The 22,765-nt window shown below is 39.2% G+C and overlaps 1 protein-coding gene and 1 pseudogene across 9 annotated transcripts in view; one reads left to right on the forward strand and one right to left on the reverse strand.

Moving 5' to 3' along the window:
• The window catches only part of Large1 (LARGE xylosyl- and glucuronyltransferase 1), a 439,219-nt gene that overhangs the window by 25,388 nt on the left and 391,066 nt on the right, over positions 1–22,765 (reverse strand). For 8 of the 9 annotated variants that reach the window (XM_048438254.3, XM_087900594.1, XM_048438256.3 and 5 more), the window contains one exon: positions 13,491–13,654. In XM_048438254.3, coding sequence (XP_048294211.3) covers positions 13,491–13,654 — 164 coding nt within the window. The remainder of the gene's footprint in view (positions 1–13,490; positions 13,655–22,765) is intronic. The other variant, XM_087900592.1, reaches the window with a different exon arrangement.
• Positions 14,032–15,062, forward strand: LOC146890312 (prolactin-8A9 pseudogene; annotated as a pseudogene).

Genomic DNA, 22,765 nt, shown 5'->3' on the forward strand with positions numbered 1-22,765 from the left:
CCTAGCCACAAACGCAGCCCTACACAAAATACTAGAAGGAAAACTCCAACCCAAGGAAGTTGGGCACATCAACAAAAACACAGAAAATAGATGATCCCACAGCAGCAAATCCCAAAGAAGGGAAAAACACACAAAATAACATCATCAACAACAAACACTAAAATAACATGAGGTAGCAATCACTGGTCACTAATATCCCTGAATATAAATAGACTCAACTCACCTATAAGAAAAGATCAACAGATTAGATATGAAAACTGAATCCATCCTTCTGCTGCATATAAGAAACACACCTCAACATCAAAGACAGACATCACCTCAGAGTAAAAGGTTGGGAATTTTTTTCAATCAAATGGACCTAAGAAACAAGGTGGTGTGGCTATCCTAGTATCTAACAAAATAGACTTCAAACTAAAATCAATCAAAAGAGACAAAGAAGGACATATCATATTAGTCACAGGAAAAATCCATCAAGAGAAAATCTCAATACTGAACATCTATGTCCCAAAGACAAGGGCACCCTCATATGTAAAAGAAACACTTCTACAGCTTAAATCACACATCAAACCCCACACACTAATAGTGGGAGACTTCAACACTCCCCTCTCACCTCTGGACAGGTCAGACAAAAAATGAACAGAGAAATTAAGAGAACTAACAGATGTTATGACTCAAATGAACTTAATAGACATATATAGAACATTCCATTCAAACATAAAAGAATATGCCTTCTTCTCAGCACCTCATGGTTTCTCAAAAACTGACCACATACTAGGTAACAAATCAAACCTCAACAGATACAAAAAATTGGAATAACCCCATGTATCTTCTTGGATCACCATGATTTAAAACAACACTAATTTCAGAAAGCCCACGAACACATGAAAATCAAACAATGCTTACCTGAAGAAATAAAGGAAGAAATTAAAAACTTCCTAAAATTCAATAAAAAATACCACAAACCATACCCAAATGTATGGGACATAATGAAAGCAGTATTAAGAGGAAAGTTCATAGCATTAAAAGCCTACTAAAAGAAGCTGGAAAAATCCCACACTAATGAGTTAACAGTACATTTGAAAACTTTAGAACAAAAAGAAGCAAACTCACCCAGGAGAACTAGATGTCAGGAAATAATCAAATTGAGAGCTGAAATCAAGAAATCAACAAAATAGACAAACCTTTATCCAAACTAATCAAAAGGCAAAGAGAGAATATCCAAATTAACAAAATCAGAATAGAAAACGTGGACAAAACAACAGACACAAAGGAAATCCTAAGAATCATTAGGTCATATTTTAAAAACCTGTACTCCATAAAATTGGAAAACTTTAAGGAAATGGACAACTTTCTGGATAATTTTCACTTATCAAAATTAAATCAAGACCAGATAAGCAAATTAAATAGACCTATAACTGCTAAAGAAATAGGTGTGGAACATATATACACTAGAGTTTTACTCAGCGGTAAAAAACAATGACATCTTGAATTTTGCATGCAAATGGATGGAAATAGAAAACGCTTTACTGAGTGAGGTAAGCCAGACCCAAAAAGAGAAATATGGTATGTATTCACTCATAAGTGGATTCTAGCCATAATTAAAGGTCTTTGAGCCTATTATTCGAGATCCTAGAGAAGCTAAATAAGAAGGTGAACCTGAAGAAAATCATGTACTTATCCTCCTGGAGATTGGAAATAGACATGAGTCCCAGGTAACCTCGGGTGCATGGGGGGGGTGGTTGGGAGGGTTGTTGGAAGGGGAGAGGGTTAGAGAGAAGGGAGTAGGGGAGGAATGGGGAAAACTCGGGGGACTGAGATGGAGGGAGGGAGGAAGGATGGATATGGGATCAGGGAAGAATATATCTCAACTAAGGGAGTCATTTTAGGGTTTACAAGAGACTTGATTATAAATGGGATCCCAGGTCCAAGGAGAGATCCCCAGATTGTTCTCTGGACAGAGGAGAGGGTGCCTGAACCGGCCTTGGCCTATAACCATACTGATGAAGATTTTGCTTATCACCATAGATCCTTCATCAGAGGATGGATGGCGATACAGACGAAAACCCACAATGGAGCACCGGACTGTGCCCCCCATGGTCCAAATGAGGAGCAGAAGGAGGAAGAACATGAAAAAAAATCCTCAGGACCGCGAGGGGTGCGATCACCCACTGATACAAGGGGACTGATCTAATGAGAGTTCACCAAGGCCAGTTGGACTGGGGCTGAACGAGCTCGTGATCCAACCAGATTCTCGGAATGTGGCCGGATTCTCTGAATGTGGCTGGCCCGGAGTCTTTCTGAAAAGCCATTGACAATGACACTGGGACTTGTTTCCTCCGCATATACTGGATTTTTGGGATCCAGTCTGTCTGGATACTCACCTTCCTGGACCTGGAGGGAGGGGGGAGGAACTTGAACTTCCCACAGGGCTGGGAGCCCTGACTCCTCTTAGGGATGAAGAGGGAGGAGGAGGGGGAGAGGGGAGTGGGAGGGTGTTGGGAGGAGGGGCGGAAATGGAAACTTTCATAATTTAATAAACTTTGAAAAAAAAAGAAATAGAAACAGTCATCAAAAGTCTCCTAAACAATAAAGAAGGATGGTCTCAACACAGAATTCTACACGAATTTGGAAGAAGAACAAATACCAACTCTCCTCAAATTGTAGCACACAATAGAAACAGAAGGAACATTGCCAAACTCTTTTTTATGAAGCTACAATTACCCTTATACCCAAACCATAGACATAACCACAAAAGAGAGTTACAGACAAATCTCTCTCATGAACACTGATACAAAAAACTAATAAAATACTGGCAAAAGGAATCAAAAAACACAGTAGAAAAATCATCCACCATGATCAAGTCTGCTTCATCGCAGAGATGCAGGTATGGATTAACATATGAAAATCTGTCAATTTAATACACTATATAAACAAACTGGAAAAAATGCATGATCATCTCATTAGATGCTGAAAAAGCCTTCGACAAAATACAACCTTCATGATAAAGGTCTTGGAAAGAGCAGGGATACAGGGAACACACATAAACATAATAAAGGCAATATACAGCAAGCAACAGCCAACATCAAATATAGAGAAACTCAAAGCGATCCCACTCAAATCAAGAACAAGACAAGGCAGTCCACTCTCTCCATATCGATTCAATATAGTCCTTGCGGTTCTAGTTAGAGAAATAAGACAATAAAAGGTCAAGGGTATACAAATCGAAAAAGAAGTCAAATTCTCACCTTTTCCTGATACTATTACAGTTTACACAAGCTATGTAAACTTCCAAAAAATTCCACCAAGGAACTTCTACAACTCATAAACACTTTCAGTAATGTAAAAAGATACAATACAAATTAAAAAAAATATCAGTAGCCCTCCTTTACACCGATGATAAATGGGCTAGTGCTACATCCACGCTGTCTCGCCAGTGTAGCAGAAATGCTGACTGGATGGGCAAATATTGCCGGCAGGATTGGGATTTGTGCTTCCAGGAGCTGTGTGTTCCAGGCGGGTCCCTGGCAACCAGTTGTGGTGTAAAGCTACCTGAGTTGCCATTAGTATTGACTCGACCTGGCTGTCCTTGGAGCCATATGTGTGTCTTCTCCTTTGTCTGTGTGTTCTTTGTGATTCTTGCAGATTATCAATAGATCAGACTATTCCAGGCAGTTGCGGATACAAACGAGACTGCTAAGGACATTTTTGAATTCTGCTCCGCTATTAATCAAAGCCTTAAAAAAGTAGCCAGTTCTGAAATTGCCAGAATCATCATTAGGACAATTCCTTGATGATATGGAACAAAAGGAGTTAATTTTACTAGGATACATCTTAGAAGCTTTAGGCATTTGCCTTAGAAATATGTGCAATTGTAAACAGAAGGCCTATGAAACCTTTCTTGTGGGAAAAGAAAGACCTAGCCTAAACTGACAATATCTGAGCCTGGGAATTGAGAAGGGAGGAAAGTTGAAGTTAGTGATATAATGTAAACTTCAGAAAGACTCAAGACTATGTATTAGAATTTTCCTAGCAGAAAGCTTTCCCAGGGAGATAGTAGCCTTTTTTCTTTCTCACTCAGGCACACAAGGTCACTTAGCTCAAACCAACCAGCCACCTGCAAGCTGATAAAGATGGTCTAGCTCAAGGGCAGTGATCTCTATGAAGGCAAGAGGAGAGAGTTTGTTTTGTAAAGTGTGAGAGAGCAGAAGTCCTTGTGCCCAAGTCAAAGCATCTTCAAAGATTCTTTTTGTAAATTATTTTATGCTGTTCTTTTCTGTCTTATGATTTGATGATGTATGCCTTTGCCAAGTTCTTTGATTGTAAAAAATATATATAATCCTGCACTGAAGTAAGTAAATCGCAGCAGCATGTCTCAACATTGAGAGTGTCTGTGTGTCGCTTTCCTCGCCGTATCCTGATCTCTCCTGTGCCTTCGCCCTGATTCCCTACAGTCTGAGTTGCTCCCCTGAGCCGGTCCGTAGCAGGCTAGGAGAGAAATCAGAGAAAAATCACCCTTCACAATAGCATAAAATATCACAAAGAAACTCTAACAAAACAAGTGGAAGACCTATATGACAAGAACTTTAAGTCTTTGAAGAAAGAAACTGAAGAAGACACTAGAAAGTGGAAAGATCTCCCATGCTCTTGGGTAGGTAGAATTAATATAATAAAATGGCAATCTTACCAAAAGCAATGCCCATCAAATTCTAGCAAAGTTCTTCAAAGACCTTGAAAGAATAGTACACAACTTTATATGAAAAAGCAAAAATCCCAGGATAGCCAAAACAATCATGTACAATAAAGGAACCTCTGGAGGCATCACAATTCCTGACTTTAAACTCTACTACAGAGTTACAGTACTGAAAGCAGCCTAGTATTGGCATAAAAACAGACAGGAGAACCAATGGAATCAAATCAAAGACCCAGCTATTAATCCACACACCTACGAGCACCTGATTTTTTACAAAGAAGGAAAAAATATAAAATAAAAAAGGAAGCATATTCCACAAATAGTGCTGGCATAAGTGGATGTGAACATGTACAAGAATGAAAATAGGTCCATATCTATCACCATGCACAAAACTCGAATCTAAATGGATCAAAGACCTCAACATAAAGCCAATCACACTGAACCTCATAGAAGGGAAAGTAGGAAGTACACTTAAATGCACTGGCATAAGAGAACACTTCTTAAAATAACCCCAGTAGCACAGACACTTAGAGAAAAACTTAATAAATGGGACCTCCTGAAACTGAGAAGATTCTGTAAAGCAACGAACACAGTTAACAATACAAAACGGCAGTCTATTGAATGGGAAACGATCTTCTCCAACTCCACATCAGACAGAGGACTGATCTCCAAAATATACAAAAAACTCAAGAAATTGGTCATCAAAAGAAGAAAGAATTTAATAACATAAAATGAGGTACAGACCTAAACAGAGAACTTTCAACAGAGGAACCTAAAATGGCTGAAAGACACATAAGGATATGCTCAACATCCTTAGCTATCAGAGAAATGCAAATCAAAACAACTCTGAGATTCCATTTTACACCTGCAAGAACGGCCAAGATCAAAAACACTGATGACAACTTATGCTGAAGAAGATGTGAGGTAAATAGAACCCTCCTCCATTACTGGTGGGAGTGCAAACTGGTTTAGCCCCTTTTGATATCAATATGGTGATTTCTCAGAAAATTAGGAAACAACCTTCCTCAAGACCCAGAAATACCACTTTTGGGTATATACGCAAAGGATGCTCAATTGTACCAGAAGGACATGTGCTCAAATATGTTCGTAACAGCATTGTTTGTAATAGCTAGAACCTGGAAACAACCTATGTACCCCTCGACCAAAGAATGGATAAGGAAAATGTGGTACATTTATATAATGGAGTACTACATAGCAGAAAAAAATGACATCTTGAAATTTGAGGGCAAATGGATGACTCTAGAAAACATCATATTGAGTGAGGTAAGCCAAACCCAGAAAGAGAAATATCATACGTGGCTTTTAGACATAAAGCAAAAAAAAAAAAAACCAGCTATAATTCACAATCATAGAGAACTTAGGCAACAACTAGGACCCTAAGAGAGACATACCTGGATCTAATCTACATTGGAAATAGAAAAAGACAAGATCTCCTGAGTAAATTGGTAGCATGGGGAAAAACAATTTAGAATGAGAAAGCAGGTCTCACAAGATCCTAAATATGCCAACACTTCAATCTTGAACTACAAAATCTCTAGATCCATGGAAAATGAGCTTTTGGTATTTACAAGTTTTTGGAATATCCTATTTTGTTAAAAAAAACATGGTAGTCTAGGTGTGGTAGTGTACATTTTTAATCTCAGCACTCTGTATGAAGAAGCTGGCAGATTTCTGTGACTTCAAGGAAAACCTGATCTGCAGAGCAAGTTTCAGGCCAGCCAAGGCCGCATAGTGAGATCCTGTTTTCAAGATTAAAAGAAAAAAAAAGGGAGAGGGAGTGAGGAAGAGGGAAAGAGGGAGAGGGAGAGAGAGAGAGAGAGAGAGAGAGAGAGAGAGAGAGAGAGAGAGAGAGAGAGAGAGAGAAAGGGGGGAAGGGGAGGGGGAGAGGAAAAGGGAGATCCTCTTTGGGAGAGTCACAGGGAATAGGTTTAGCAAGAGAGCAACAACTCTGGGTAAAATCAGCTTAACATAGCCAAACAGGATGCTACACAAGTGAGTGGGTAGGTGAGACACACCTGGGAACTTGATTCAAGCACATTCCTAGGGGTTTGGGGGGTCTGGGTTGGGGCTGATACTCTATATTTCTAGTTCTTTCTTTTCTGTGTTTAGAAAGAAATGAGGAGATTCACCAGACCCATGATACCTACAACCATAGTTAATTATCCAACATCTCTGTCAAAGGGACACTAAAGGACAAATCTGTTACTAACCCAACGTATTACTATGGTGATTTTATCTTTTCCTTCCTTCCCTTCCTTCCTTCCTTCCTTCCTTCCTTCCTTCCTTCCTTCCTTCCTTCCTTCCTTCCTTCCTTCCTTGGCATTATAACCTTAATAATATCATCATTCCCAGGTAACAGATAAGGAAACTGAGGTTTAGAAAGGGAAGATGGCTTCTGCAGAAAGTTAAGTTGAAGGTCAGAGCCAATGATAACACACAGTGTCTGCCTCCTAGGACCAGTGTTGTGCATAGCTACGCTATCAATGTGTGTGTAAGTCAGAGGTCAATGTTTAGTGTCTTCCTCCACATTTCTCTCACCTTTTTTTTTTGGGAAAGGCACCCATTTTCATTAATTACACTCAGTAAGTGTCATTCCCAGACAGCCATGACATGGAAGTTTCCACTCATTCCATGCTTCCCAGATGGTGCTCTGTGGCAGCTGTTCTCAGCCAGGTTGTGCACTATTTGTGTTCTCCACCTAGACGTACTATGCAGCAATAGAGTCTTACACTTCACTGTCATCATAAGCAGATTTGGTTAAACAATTTGGAATTCTTAAAGGGGAAAATTAGTTTTAAAAAGATAAGAGTTTTTCCACCATCAAAAAATGGGAAACACTATTATATTGGAGGAAGTTAGGTCTCTGTAAGATTGCACAATAAATGGTTTAAACAATAGAACTGAATCAGGAGATAATTAACTTAGCTAGGATCTACATAATGTCAATTATAAACAGTATCTGTTTGGTAATTCTTGTTTTATCCATAAAAAAGTTGGTTTATATGAGCACCAAGAAACAGGCCTTAGAAAAGTTACTGAGAAAAATAATGCAATTTTGACTGATACATTACAAGCTTTAGAAAAACTTCCTAAAACAGATAGAGATATTGAGACATAGACAGAAGAATTTAAAGGAGAACCAACCTCACCATTATATTAGAAGCAGCCCAAATTTATCAACAAACCAACTTTAATTTATCTAGTCACCCTACAGGAAAAACTACCAAGTAACAGGTATCCCCAAGGCTATGTAAGAGCTGACTGCATTTCTGTGGATATGTTAGCTTTGAGGAGATTTAAGGAGGCAATAGGTTTGTAAGGTATGCATTCATTTTTCGTGAAGGAGATGACAAATTTATGGTCAACTAGTAATAGAATTGTCCATCTGGAAAGACATGATTAGAGCAGTATTGGAACATGGTCCTCAGTTACAGTGGAGGACCAGGTGGAAAGATGAAACCATTGAACAATGAAGTAGGGCTAGAGGTATGGAAATTTCCCATGGCCAATTTCATGGAGAGGGCAATTATTCTGATGTTCAACGACAGTCTCTATATGATTATCACACCTTGTCTCTAAGCCATGCAGCAGTTTTAAATGCTTGGGACAGAGTTTAGGAAGTTGGAAAGAGAATTGAGCCATTTACTAAAATTATACAGCATCCAAAAGAAACCTTCATTGATTTTTTTTTTTAACAAAGATTGACTTCAGTTGCAAATAAAATGATACCAATGAAACCAAATCCAGAAGCCAAATAATCATTGAATCTTTGGCTTTTGAAATGCTAATTTACAATGAAAAGGGGTAATGAGGCAAGATCAACACCTATAGATGAATGGATCCAAGATGCAGCCAATATTGAATCTCATAGCCATGATGATACTTGGATAGGAGAGGTGATTTCCAGAGGCTTGAAAAAAAATTCAAAATGTCATATGTTTTCATTGTGGTAAACCAGGTCACATAAAAAGGGATTGTGGGCAGGGCGTTCCTAGAAACATTTTTTCTAAGAATAATCAAAACAGAAGGCCTGTGCCTTCTGGAGTATTCAGAAGGTACAACAAAGGCCAATATTGGACCAATGAATGCAGATCAACAAGGGACAGTCAAGGTAACCCTTTGTCATCAGGAAATGACTTGCAGGCCCCCATGTCAAATTTAGTTCAGTCATTTCCTGTCATCATAGGGGAAACTCCTCTCCAGAGTACTTAAAGGATCTAATGCCTATTGTAAAAACAAAACAAAACAAAAACATATTGCTCTGGATAACAGAACAATTTTAGAAGATAAATCAAAAATTTCCAGAGATAACATATAGGAAATGTTTTGGCAAACTCCTATAAATTATCAAAGACCAAAGATAAAAATGCAAATAAATGACATTGTACAGTTAAAAAAAAGCTATGGATGCTATCAGCACTGATAAAGATTAGATTAGAGGAAAGACCTCTTGGTTAGAAGAGGTGATAATTTATTAAACAGCATGACCATCCAATCTAAAGTAACTTATAACACTAACAAATGTTTTTCATTTTATCAGATATAATTTGCCAAAAGGGAAACTCTCCAAAGATAGGGTTGGGGCAGGGTTTCACTTTTGCCTTTCTAGGAGAATGAAGGCCCAAACTAAGGAAACTGAAGACCACTGGATAAAAGAGACATCTGAAGAAAAATGATGAATCATCCAGAGAAAATGTCTGAAAGAAAAAAGTAAATTGGTTTTTTGGTATATCATAATTCCAATAGGATAAAATTTCATAAATCTTCTCAAATGTTTGTTTCTGCTGCTCTCTACAGACATATAATGCAAATAATCATTTTGAAGTCACAGATTAATTAATTAAAACTGATTTTGGAGTTGGAACATGGTACTCTTCTCTAAACCCTAGCATGCTTGTTAAAAGGAAAATCTAAAATCTGTCTCATGTCAGAAAAGCCACCAGATATGGGACAGAAGAAAAACCAAAATTAAGGAACTATTCTATTGTCACTAATTTCATAGTACTTTGGTATTATTTTGACTCAATAAAACTCAATAAAATTAAGGTATAAATATTATGTCAAAATTTATAAAATTTATATTTTACACTTTTTGTCATGATATTAATGGTCATAAAGAGTACTACCTAATTTTAGAAAAAAGGCTTCACCTAGCTTCCTGCTCATAATTTCTGATTTGAATCTCTACCAGGAAACTAGAAATCAAGTTTTTCACTCTGGATGTACATAACAAATTTTAGTCATTTAACTTCTTTGAGATATGCTACATATAACCTTTAAAAGTGAACTATGACCATGTCTAATACAGACCTTTGAAGTCACCAAAGGAGTATGAGGCCTTGCAAAGATGATTCCACCTGGATTGTGGTAACACCACTAAGCTGACAAATGTCACCCAAAGATCAGCTTTGGACTACAGAATGCTCAGGACAATTTCAAGGTAGCTAGCTGAGATGGTTGAGCCTCACAGACTACTTTAGCCAGGACTTGAGATAAGCCCTGCACTTTCCCATTAAACAGGAGACTGGAAAACAAATTATACAGCTCACTCTCCCAAAACTTGACAATTATTCAGGGTCCCATAAAGATGCTGCCATCTCCAGAGAGCAGGAAGTAATTTTAAGAACACAACACTCACATTCCCAATAGGTGGGGTGGGCAGGTTTTGGTCATTCAGTAGGTTATGAATATTTGCCATTAATTAGGTGGTTTGGTTACAAGTTTTTATTGGTAATTATCAGGAAAAAATTGAACAAAAGATATTAGATTCATGGATCTCATTCTAAAAAATAAAAGGAGGGCTATAGATATTATAAGATAAAATGCAGATTATTGAATCTCAAAGCCAAAAAAGCATACTACTCTTAAATATTTTACAATGGTATAGGTTTTTGTACAATAATACAAATCTGAAGCTATCTTTGATACACTATATATAAGTTTCTACTCTTATTAAAGACATGTTTATATATTGATAGAAGCTTAAGGTTGTTTTGTGTAGAAAATATTGTACATAGATTCCTACTCTTGTTCAGTGTATTTCACCTATACAGCTCATCTAACAATGTAATATAAATTTCTGATCCTCAAAATTTATTATTACAAAGTATTTAGGATAATAAAGAAATGCAGGTTAGTAGTTAGTCATCTATTATGATCAAGCTTGTACTCAGGTTAGATATATTTTCAAAAACAAATAGAGATATTTTATATAAACAGGTGGTCTTCCAAACCTTGGAAATCTACAAAATATGTCACTTAACATATTTTAATAACATAAGGTTCTTTTTTTAAGACAATGAGACATGTCTGTTCCTGGGAGCACCAATTTACTTCAGAGAAGATGATAGGCATCAAAGAAAATCCAAATGGAGTTTACTTTCTATGTGGTAAAAGTTAGCCACTGGGCAAGAAACTGCTCTTGCCTTGACTGCTGACAGCAGGCTGTCCGAATTGGACAATCCGGGTACAAAAGAAAGTGACTGCCGAACTCTGACAAGAAAAGGTGGGAAAGTCTTTCAAAAATCCTGCTTCACATAAATTTCTGTCATATATACCTGTAGGCCAGGTATGGATGCCCCAAGGTTGCAGAAGAACCTTCGGTGAATTCCAGGCAGTCAGCTGTTTCTGTCCTTTCCTAGTTTGCTTTGCACTTTTTTTTTAACCCAGGTAATATATCCTTTTCAGGTTTCTGATGGAGTTAAGAACAGATAGCTATGATTATTTTCCTTGTCAACAAATTCAGAAAAGAAACTCACAAAAAAGTGTAAAGTGTGAAAAAAGGTTGAGAGATATAAAAAGAGACTTTTGCGTTGGTACTGCAAGTTAGGAAAGAAAGTGAATTAAGTACAACAGTTTGGACTCAACAAGATAAAATGGAGTATTTTCTCTGAATTTGTCAAATGCTATGGATTAGACACTGCTAATGTAATTATTGCCTATATATATTTGTATATAGTTATTGTACATATTGTATATTGTTTTTCCATTAATTACAACCTTTGTTTTTTATTTATATAAAAAGGGGGAAATGAGTGATAATTTGATTGTGTTCTAGCAAATAAAGCTTGCTTGGAGTCAGAGGGCAGAACTAGCTAGGTTTGGAGGACTGAGAGAGAGGAGACAGGACATGGCAAGGCAGGGCTGAGAGAGGAGTCCTTGTCCTTTTTGGACAGAGGAACAAGCTGCTACTGATTCTCTGATCTTTCAGGTTCTTACTCCAATATTTGACTCCTGATTTTGTATTGATTAATAATTAGATTAACATCTCATTCTGGCACAAAGTGTACCAGATAAGGACAGCCACTGAGGATCATGTGTAACTTAAAGAGGAAGCTGCTCAACCAGTATGAGAGTCAGCTATGTCAAATGGTTTGGAAGAGGAAATCCGCTTATCTCTAGGACAGTCACCTCAGGGCTTCAAATTCATTCATCTCCGGTAGTCAGTGAGGTTTGCAAAAATATAAGTAACAGCCGGAGAGATGAATGACTTATCAATTAAGAGCATGTATTACTTTTGCAAGGAACTGAGTTTGTTTCCCATTGGCCACATCAGGCAGTTCACAACCATCTATAACTCAGCTAAAGGTGATACAACACCCTCTCTTGACTCTGTGAACACTGTACACAGCTAAAATTATTTGTATAGCTATGCTTTTCTTCGGTCCAATTGTTGTGCAAACAATCTCCCTCCCAACCACAGGCCCTTTGGACTTGCTAGTTCATCTATCTGGAAAACTGGTGCGTCTAGTTTTCCTCCTTACCTTCTTCATCTCTACAGATATGTCTCTTAGGAAGATTTTGCCTAATGGCATAATCTAAAGAAGATCCCCAAACTGACTGACACTATCTATCCCAGTCCCTTCAAAGACCTTATTGCCACTATAATATTACTAAATTATTTATGGATATCTATACTCCTGATCCTGGGTCACACACTCCAAACTTAAAACAACACCACAACAAGGATTCTGTCTTAATCAGTTTGCTATGGAGCCTGGGTATGAATTTGTCTCAAAAGCTCTCACTGTGACTCAATTATCCTTTGTCATGGTTAAGAACCTGCCTACCAGACTGTAATTGAGAAAGGGCTACCATAACAGCAGTGCCACTGGGAAATGCCCAGTGAAGGACTTTTACATCAGGACACAAGTGAGGAAGAGAAATGAGCCATGTTTTGCTGCCTCCACATTGGCAGTTTGAATAAGAATGGTGCCCACAGTCTCACACATTTAAATGATTAGTCATCAGGGAGTGGCACTTGTGTTAGGAAGACTAGGAGGTATGGCCTTGGTGAATGAAGTGTGCTGCTGGGTATGGGCTTTGAGGTTTAAAAAGTTCATGCCAAGCCCAGCATTTCTCTCACTCTGTCTTCCTTTCAGCAGATCAGGATGCAAGTTCTCAATCCCATGCCTACATTCCTGCCACCATGATATTCATAGATCAATCCTCTGAAACTGTAAGTAAGCCCTCAATTAAATACTTTCTTTTGAAATAGTTTCTTTAATAATGATGTCTCTTCACAGCAGCAATAGAGCAGTAACTAAGCTCCAGTGTGTAGCCTTTTCAGCAGGGCTTTACTCCTGATGAACGAATTCTTATTATTATCCTCAAGCAACACAAAGAGGAAACCCCTGCTGTGCAGTACTAGGGAGATGATTTAGATTTAACCCAACTTGACATTCCAAGACTAGGAGACCATCGCTTATCTTCCATTTTTCCATGGGGCAAAGAATATCAGTTATGGGGACTGTGTGGTGGGTGACATCATTGATCATACCTGTCCATGGAGAGCTGAGCTACCAGGGTAACGTCTGTATTGTCAGCAGCAGGCTCGAACTCATAGTGCAGGAAGTACAGGTGGGTTCGGTGAACAGTGAAGCGTTCTCGCCGGAATTCATAGCACAGGTCATCCTCATCCAGCTCTGCCAGCTGCTTCTGAAGCTTCAAAGGAAGAAAAAGGTTTGGAGAGAGGAGGAAATAAACCAACTGACCCAGGAGCCTGCCTGCAGTTGTCTGTCCTTCCTGTGTTGGTAGTTTAACAAAAAAAAAAAAGACTCCTATTTTATTTCCTGAGCCATTATTCTAACTTCAAAGGGTGATCACAAAGGCAGGTACTTTCTCCATATGAGAGATGAGCCCCCTTGTGACCAAGAGAGACAGCAATGCTCACTGACAAATAGAGTCCACACAAAATCCTCACAAATAAAACAGAGGGTTTTCTGGGGCAAGTCAGTCAAATGGTGATCTAGTTTCAACCAACCCAAAGAAGATACTTCTAGATGAAGAAATCCCATATGTGAAGGTTTCTGAGTGACCTGATGCTTTTGTCTTCCTGGAACGATACACGTCAATCTTTGGGTCAGGTATAGGAGAGAAGAATCAAGCAAATGCATTAATGACACAAAACTCTTTCTATTTATTATTTTAAATTAAATTTAATCAGGATAACCTCTTTCTTTTTTACTTTTCCTAATGAAAGTCTGTCTTCATTAGTAGAATAGTATCTTTAGTTTTACTCCTTTCTCCTAGCTCACCTAACATGCTAACAAGGAACTCAGACTTTACATGGCTACAAATACCCAACCTACTATATCCCCTTTCTGGTAAACCCCACAGTATCACTACCATGCAAATGATGGTGTCTGCTTAACAGAATGAACAGCTGAAATCTCAGAGTACCTGACAAAAAGTATTTATGTCCTGGCAACACACTAACTATAGCAGTATAAAGGGATCAGGATATGTGGGCAGAGTGAGGTAAGTGGCTTGGCAGAAGACAAAAGAGTTTCTGGGAACCATCCAGGATGTGGCTGAGCAAATGCATCAAGAGTTTTTCCACAGTGAATTCTCTTCCAATTCATTTGAATCTCTGCTTACACTAATGATGAGAAGGAATCCAGCTGTTCTCAGGGCAAGAACACACTGCCAATCTATTGCCACAATACATCCAGATGGGGGAACTGAACACACAAATATCAAGACCAAAAAATATTTGAAATATTTGATCCATTATATGGGTGCCTGGAGCAGGCCTCTATACCATCTCGTGATTGAACTGAGTGCCATGCAAAATGTCCCAGAAAGTATACTTTCAAAAGCCAATGCTATTGAAGAAAACAACAGAGAACTCCTGGATGACCTTAGGTGGATACTCACCAAGGCATTTCCTACAGCAAAGATAAAGGAAAAAGATCCTGTCTAGGAATATCTTCCATCCATGAAATCAAATGACAAACTGAATAAATTTTTGGCAGTGTTTAACCTTTCCTACTGCCTACGCACAGATATATTCTACACTGTAAGTCATGTGAGAACATTGAAGTGTCAAATAACTGGGAAAGATTGCTAAGTGCTCATCTACCCTGTCTGCTTTGAAGATGGTCCATAACAGCCCACTGTCAAGAGGTTTCTTTTAATGTTATACCTTACGAATGCACGTGTGCATATAATGGGCCACTTTTTGAAAAATAAAAATATTCTCCAATTAAAAAAAAAGAGTTTCTGGGGAAAAGGGAATGACCTACATCATCACTGTGATGTGTGATGTTTACCTGAGTACACACATTTGTGAATGCTCTGCAAGCTTTGGGCAGAGAAGACTCAGTACATGCAGTTTGTATTTCAATAAAATTAAACTTAAAAAATAATAATTTTCCAAGGATTGCACAAATGATTCTGATTTTTGTCCTGTTACCTCAGCCTTCTCTATCACATAATATCAGATATTTGAATATAGATTAAAGTTTACATGGCTGGACTTACTAGCCTGTCTGAAAGCAATAGACTGGTTTTCAAAAAAAATGTGTCTTTTTTAAATCTCAAAACTGATAGCATAATTTACAAGAAAGCACATTAACCTGCTTCTCTCAGTTCCCCTCCACCACTGAAGACCACTGGGCCTCTGTAGTATTTCTCAAGAGAGTAGCTGTGGCACACATGCCCCTGGAAAGTAAAAGATATCATTACTCCTTTGCTCCTTCCTCTCTGCATCATGGCTTCACTCTGTACAGTGTACTAAAGCCGTGAGTCTGTTTCTCTGTCCTTGAAATCTAGGCTGAACTTGGGAAAGTCTTTTGTTGCTAGAATTCAAGGGAGGTCATATCCTTCCCTGATGAGGCTAGACTCCAAGAAGCAACAACGTGTGGTTCAGTACCACAGCCAAGAGACAATGCTCAGGCTAGCCGGATAGGAGAGGACAGACACCTATGACCAGTATACTTTCCTTAGTTGCCTAGAAAATGTAAGCAAACCCAGCTAAATTTAGCAAGTTGTTCTAATAAACACTTCTTGTAGAACTCTGAGCTACAGGTTGTGAACAATAGGTAACAGATAATATGGTATTAGCACTTAATGTGAGGCATGTTTCATTATGAGGCCTGATAAATCAAAGGAAAGTTTCAGCTCCTCAGCCCTGATTGCTAATAGCTCATAGTTCACCAGATGGTTTTATATAGCCCAGATGTGGCCACACCTTTTCAAATGCTCAGCTGATTATCTGAGATCTAGCGGTCTGAGACACTTCTGGTCACCTAACCAACATAATACCAGGAGGAGGAATAGAATCCTCACTCTACCAACGATTCCGTGTACCACAGGACTCCTTCTGATGTACACAATTAGACCTGAAGATCTCTGGAGACAAGCAAAGAAACCTCTCTGCAGGCTCTCCATTAGTGCTTCTCAGACTTGGTTTTCTCTCTGCCTTTCTGTGACTTCCTTGGGCATCACATTTTTGGCAAAGCCCTACCTCACTGGACTCTTTTTCCACCCCCCTCTATCTTACTTTTGAGATGGCTTAGATGTTCATTTTCTGTGAGACCACTACAGGCCCTTCCAGGACAGCTGTTCCATTTCTTCTTTAGACTTGAAAGAGTTGATCCCAAACTCCATTAGGCACTTGTCAATTTGAACAGAATTATTTAAAGACATCCATTACAAGATGGTTCCCCACATTATGCCTAGTGCATAACAGAATGCCCAATAGCTACATGTTGCAGGAATGAAAAAGATTTGGTAAGCACAAGATGAACATCATCTCTGTGCTGGCCTGCCCTTCAATTTTCCTTTGCTTCCTCTAATTTTATTCATATAAAGTAATAAATAGTTAAGCCTATTATTTTCACTATTTGCATTCAAGGGTCTTTGATGGCAGATCAAGTTTTAGGGAGCAAGCAGATGCATAGCATGTGCTTATCTGCACAGGTGCTTATCACCTTCTGAACACTCTGAGGGAGATCCTTGTAAACCTCACCTAACAGCTGAGGAAGTAGCTTCAAATTCCTAAGGTCCTTTAGACAGGTCACACCTAGGTCCATGTGTACCTATCACTCTCTAGGAAAGATGCTAATTTGGTCTCAGGTAAAGATTCTGACAGAATGCAGACACTAAGATCGCAGGTTGGATCCCTCCTCCCCTACCCCTTAGGTGAGTGGGTGGCTTCTTTATAACTTTTCTGAAGTCTGATTTCCTCAAGTATAAGGGGAAACAGTAAATATCCCCTACATCCACACAATGGAGTGAGGGCTTGGACTGAGGGGTGATTCATTCAACATCACCTGTTAACACCATTAGGAAAGAAGGTAAGCTCCTGAAGACAACTTTGGGCAAGGGCTTAGGCTAGGGAGAAGGTTCAGAGGTTAGATGAGCCAGGGTGTCTGCCATCCTGATTTTATGTATGTGTGTTTGTGTTTGTGTGTGCATGCACATGTAGAAGATAGCCTCGGGAGCAATTAACCTGGAATTTTGAGGTCGGGTCTCTCACTGGGATGTGGTGTTTGCTGATTTTGCTAAGCAGGTCAACAAGTAAGCTACTGGCCTGTTTCTGACTTCTTAGCACTGGCATTAAAAGAGTATGTCACACACCTGGCTTTTTACATGGCTATTGAATCAAACTCATCATGCTTGTATTGCAAGCACCCTAAGGGTTAAATCATGTAACAACTCTTTCTGTCCCACCAGCCCCCAAGAAATGACAGAGACTAATTATTAATTATGAAAGTGTGGACTTAGCTTAGGCTTGTCCGTCTAGCTCTTATAATTTAAATTAAACTGCTTTTATTAATCTATGTTGTACCATGTGGTTTCTTACCTTTCATTCTACAAGTACAGCTCCCTCCATGTCTCAGTGGTGTCTTCTCTGTGCCTTGATTATCTCCTACTTTCTCTCTCTCTTCCACACTGTAGTTGAACAATTTCCCGTTCAGAAAAGAAACATTTGCAAACTCCTTGAAGGAATAGGATTGGCTTTGTCTCTCCTTGGTTTTGCTTTGTGGCTTTAATATACTGAAAAAGGCACATGGCTTCTGCTTTTGTGGAGGGAAGGGAAAAGTATGTATGGATGTTTGTATGTGAGCTTTCGAGACTCACATCTTTCTTTGATGAGTTTTCCAACAAGTATCTTAATTTATGTGGCAAGGATATAACTGAAAACTCAGTGATATGTATGGGGGTTTTACTTCTCTTTACATGGACCAGTGGAAAAGAACTTATCAAGATAATGGCTCTAGGAAATACTTTCTAAATCACCCATAGAATGAATTTTAAAGGCAAGAGCTATTCATTCAAATTAGAACCCCTAAACCCAGGATACCCCAAGCACCTTAAAAGCTATATAAGCCTCTGTTGGTATCAATTACTTCATGCCAAGAAAGGGAGTGACCATCAAGGAAAATGACTCCAGAACTACCAAGGTGTAGCTTGCTCTAACAGAGAGGGCTGGGATGCAGTTCTGGAGCACCTGTGTTCTCCTTTAAGGAAATTCATGGTATCAGTGGTGTGTGATTCATACAAACCCCACTCCCACAGATGACCATCAGTGTGATGGCCTAGGAGGTATGATTGTCTGGATACCACAGAGATGTGCCAAGACAGATCTGCCTGTGAGACTTCAGGGTACCCAGACGCCAGCTACATGTTCGTAGTACCTTTTACTATCACCACCATGGGATGCACCTAACACGGCTATGGATAGAGTGCCTGCTCAGTGCTGGGTGTTGGGTGCCAAGTTAATGTTTTGGGATGCACTGCCTCACATTTTAAATCCCTTAGTACACATCTCTTTTTCAAAGGAGAAAATCTAGGCCCACCCCTTTCGAACGTCCAGCCAGGAACACTCCACACTACACAATTACTTTTTCCACAGAATGGATAGGAACTTCAAATGGAATGGCAGAAAACATAATATGCCTTGAACAAAGCATGCCATTAAAAAAGAAAAAAAATGTATATATAATAAGGTCCCAGCAAAAACAAAAATAAGAAATCCAGTAAAAATTAGTTGAGGAAAACATAAGGTTAACAAAAATTTTTATGTGAGTGATGGATTCAAAGATAAATTTTATTGCTTCTATATATCTTCCTGTAGTTAGCAAATTCTCTGCAATTTTCCCAAATGAGATAATGCATGCAGGAGTGCTTTGTAAAATGAAAAGCGTTGCATGGACTTAAACAATAAATGTGATTGCATTAGTTAATTTTTCAAATTCTAATGTTGGTTGGCTGATTGCTGTATGCGTGGCTGATGTTGTCTCAAGAGGAAAATGCCAGTTGCTTCAATGCAGTGTTTTCTTCAGCCAGTGACTGGGCAATGTCCCCAGGGAGACACTGGGCTGAAGGGAGTGCTTTCATTAACAGGCCTGAAGGCTAATGCACCCTGTTTTCTAGCCATGGAAGAAAAGAGGACTCCCGCCAAGTGAGTAAAAGAAACAAAAGATGTATTTCTTCTAAGATAAAATACATTTCCTAAATTGTTTCTTTGGGCAACCAGATGAGGCACAGGCAAAATCTGACTCAAGAAAATGGTCCTTTAAGCAGTTTGCACTTCTGTTCTGCCTTTCTATCCCGAAGGACAATAGTCTAGATTGGCCTTTGAGCTGCCTGAAGTGATGGCTGGACATGCCTGAGGATTCAGTGGAAGTGTGTTCCTAGCTCTGGAGAAAGGGACTTCTGTTCACAGTAGGGTGAAGAAACTGACTTTATGGAGATATGTGAAAACCAGAACCAGATAACCCCAACCCTCATTTTCTATGTGATGTTAAACAAGCTGCATTTCAACAATAGAACAAAGAGTTTAGGCTTCACAAAGCATCTTTGGAAAATCAGTAGGTTACTTGGAGTAGGTCTGGCAGGTTCTCCCATTTAATCCTCAAACCAGTCCCACATGTTAGGGTGCCTCTCAGTCCTGCGTTTTTGATGAAGGCTTTACAATCCAGAAGGTTCAGCCAAGTGTTCAAGGTTGTATGCTCAGTGAACACAGCAGCAGATACTGAACCTAAGGGCTTTCCGGACTTTCCGCTGAGCTTTTGTAGTCACCATGTCACTAACATGTAAAGAGGTTTTGTCGTTGTTTTTTGTTTTTTGTTTTTAGTTCTAATTATTCAGTTAGATGGTTCTGTGGCTATGCAACAGTGACGTTCCTCTGGTAGCTGCCTCAGTAAAGTTCATTTGGCTTCCTCTTTCAGGCATTCTAAATTCTAAGGAAAAGTCACATCAAGGGTTGGGCTTGACGGTACACTGGGTAAAGGAGAGGACTTCAAGTTTGAGGCAAGCCTGGTCTACATAGTGAGACAATGTTGCAAGAGGGAAAAAGTTAAAGTGGGCTTAAATAATGAAACTGTTAACTGCTAAGAAATCCTTTCCTTAAGGTCACACATCAGAAGATCTGGTGCTTTCAGCTAATATTAGAATAGTTTTTAACTCTAATATTAGAATACTTTTAAACTCTATGCATTATCTTATACAAAAGATATGGATTGTTATGGTCCTTAAACTGCAGTAAGTATGCAACAATGAAATCTCAACAATATGGTTGACTAAACAAGATTTGCATAATGACAGCGTATCTAATCTATGTGGCCATCTCTAAATACATGTACATGAGCAACACTAAAATAAATGTGGACTCAGAATGTTGTGTATGCAACACACACACACACACACACACACACACACAAACTATTAAAATTACAGAAGAGGTCATGAAACTGAGAATGAGGAAAGGGGAAAGGGAGGAGTTGGAGGGGAATAAGAATGTAAATGAAAAATACACTGTGTAGGGTAAAATGGCCAAGGAAAGAACACCCTGACCCTGACATGACCCAAGACAAGGGCCCAGGGAAGAACACACTGCCCCTAGCTTGAATCCAAGTTTAAAAAAAAAAAAAACAAGGAAAAAAAACAAAACCAAAAGTAAAACCACCAATCCCTAAACTTCAAGATCAGGCCATAAAATCCCATCAATCCCTGAGCTTGCCCCAAGATGAGGCCATATAATCCTTCGATCCTCTCAAGAAACTCTGTATATACTCTGTCTTCTGCTTAGTTCTCTGCTGATTCTTACCTAAGCAGAAGCAGCCACCCTCCTGGGTATTTTCCTCCCAGTAATCTCTTGTGTAAAGTTTGTTGTGTGGTATGACTTTGTGGCATTACTTGGCTCCTGACACATGCACTTTAGAGCTTAACACTTGCACTGGAGAATGCCCTGACCCTGACACCAGAGCAGAGCTGTAAAACTTGCATTGGTGAAGCCTTTTCCCTAAGAGCTATAACAGTTACACACTGTACTCTTGTTTAAGGTTATCTATAAACAATATCAACAAACCCCAAAATAAGTTACAGGAAGCAATATATTTGTAACTACTTCTAGGAGGTCAGGGTCATGGGACACAGACACATGCCCTGAATGAAGACTTTCTGCTCTCTATAAAAAGCCCTTTTGTGTTGGAGAGTTCCTCAGGTGGAATTTTCAAGGGGTATCTTCCTTTATTTTCCCAGGGTCAGCCCTGAAATAATTAGATTTCATCTCTATCCACTCCTATCTCCTGACTATTGACTTTTAAGTGGTGAGCAGATAGACTTAGATCTAGTAGACAGCTGTGGAAGACTTAGTGCATGCAGGGACATTATTTGCTCACCAGTACCCACACTTTTTTTGGGGGGGCACACAGCTGGCCTATATTTCCAGCTTCTGGCATTTGGGCAGATAGGCTTGTAGGCTACCACTTTTGAGTCTCACATAGACAAAAATATGTTCTTTTCTTGGCTGAAAGCCAGAGTCAAAGAGTTCCCGAGAGAAATCCAGGGCTTCATGGAAGGCAGAGACAAGACAGGAAGTGGTTTGCTCCTGAACATGGAGAAGAGTCACATGCCAATTATGAAAACTAACATGGATTTTTCTGGGCAGGATGTTGAAGCATGCTATAGCTGTTGGTATTGCCTTACAAGGCACACCCTGCCTAACAAGATAGCAATCAAGACAAAGTTCAATGAACAAAGAAGGAATCTCTGAGGCCACTTGAGAATTCTTTCATTCTGATGTCTTAGAACAACAGATAAAATGTTGATGGGTAAGCTAACAATAAGAATATTGCTCATGCTTCCAAATTACTTTGTCTTTAAATGGAATTCATACCCACTATTTGTTTTCCCTTAATACTTGTATGAGGTGGTAAGGATATGTCCTGTTGCTCTCAGATTAAAGATGAAGAAATGAGGAGGGCTTAGTGGATAGCTCAGTGAGTAAAGCATTTATTGACCACACAAGCACATGGGCCTGAGTCCTACATCAAAGCTAGAAATGATGGTACCCATCTGTAACCCCAGTGCTGAGGGACAAGAGAGGTTGCTCCCTCCCACTCCAGGTCCAGTGAGAGATTCTGTTCCAAAAAATGAAGGTGGAAAATAACAGAGAAGGATATCCAGATATCCAGAGTGTATCACTGGTCTACACAAGGGGACACACACACACACACACACACACACACACACAGTGGGGTGTGTTGCCCCAGAGATTTTCTAAGATAGTTTGGGGCACCATACTCATATCCTGAAATCTCATCCAAGGCTCTTCTTCCTTACGGCTTCTAAAAAGAAGTCAAGTTTTATTGGACCACAGAGACAGGGGTGATCTGCTGTGTGTATTAGTCAATAAGTTCCAGGTACCCTGAACATTTTTTACTCAGAAGACCAAACTGGAAGCCACTTTCAGTCTTTCATGGAAGAGGTCACATTCAAGTGTGTTCAGTGAAGGTTCAGAAGGGTTCTATCTGTAGGCCC

The sequence above is a fragment of the Myodes glareolus genome, chromosome 22, assembly GCF_982192425.1.
Source record: "Myodes glareolus chromosome 22, mMyoGla1.1, whole genome shotgun sequence".
Taxonomy (NCBI): domain Eukaryota; kingdom Metazoa; phylum Chordata; class Mammalia; order Rodentia; family Cricetidae; genus Myodes; species Myodes glareolus.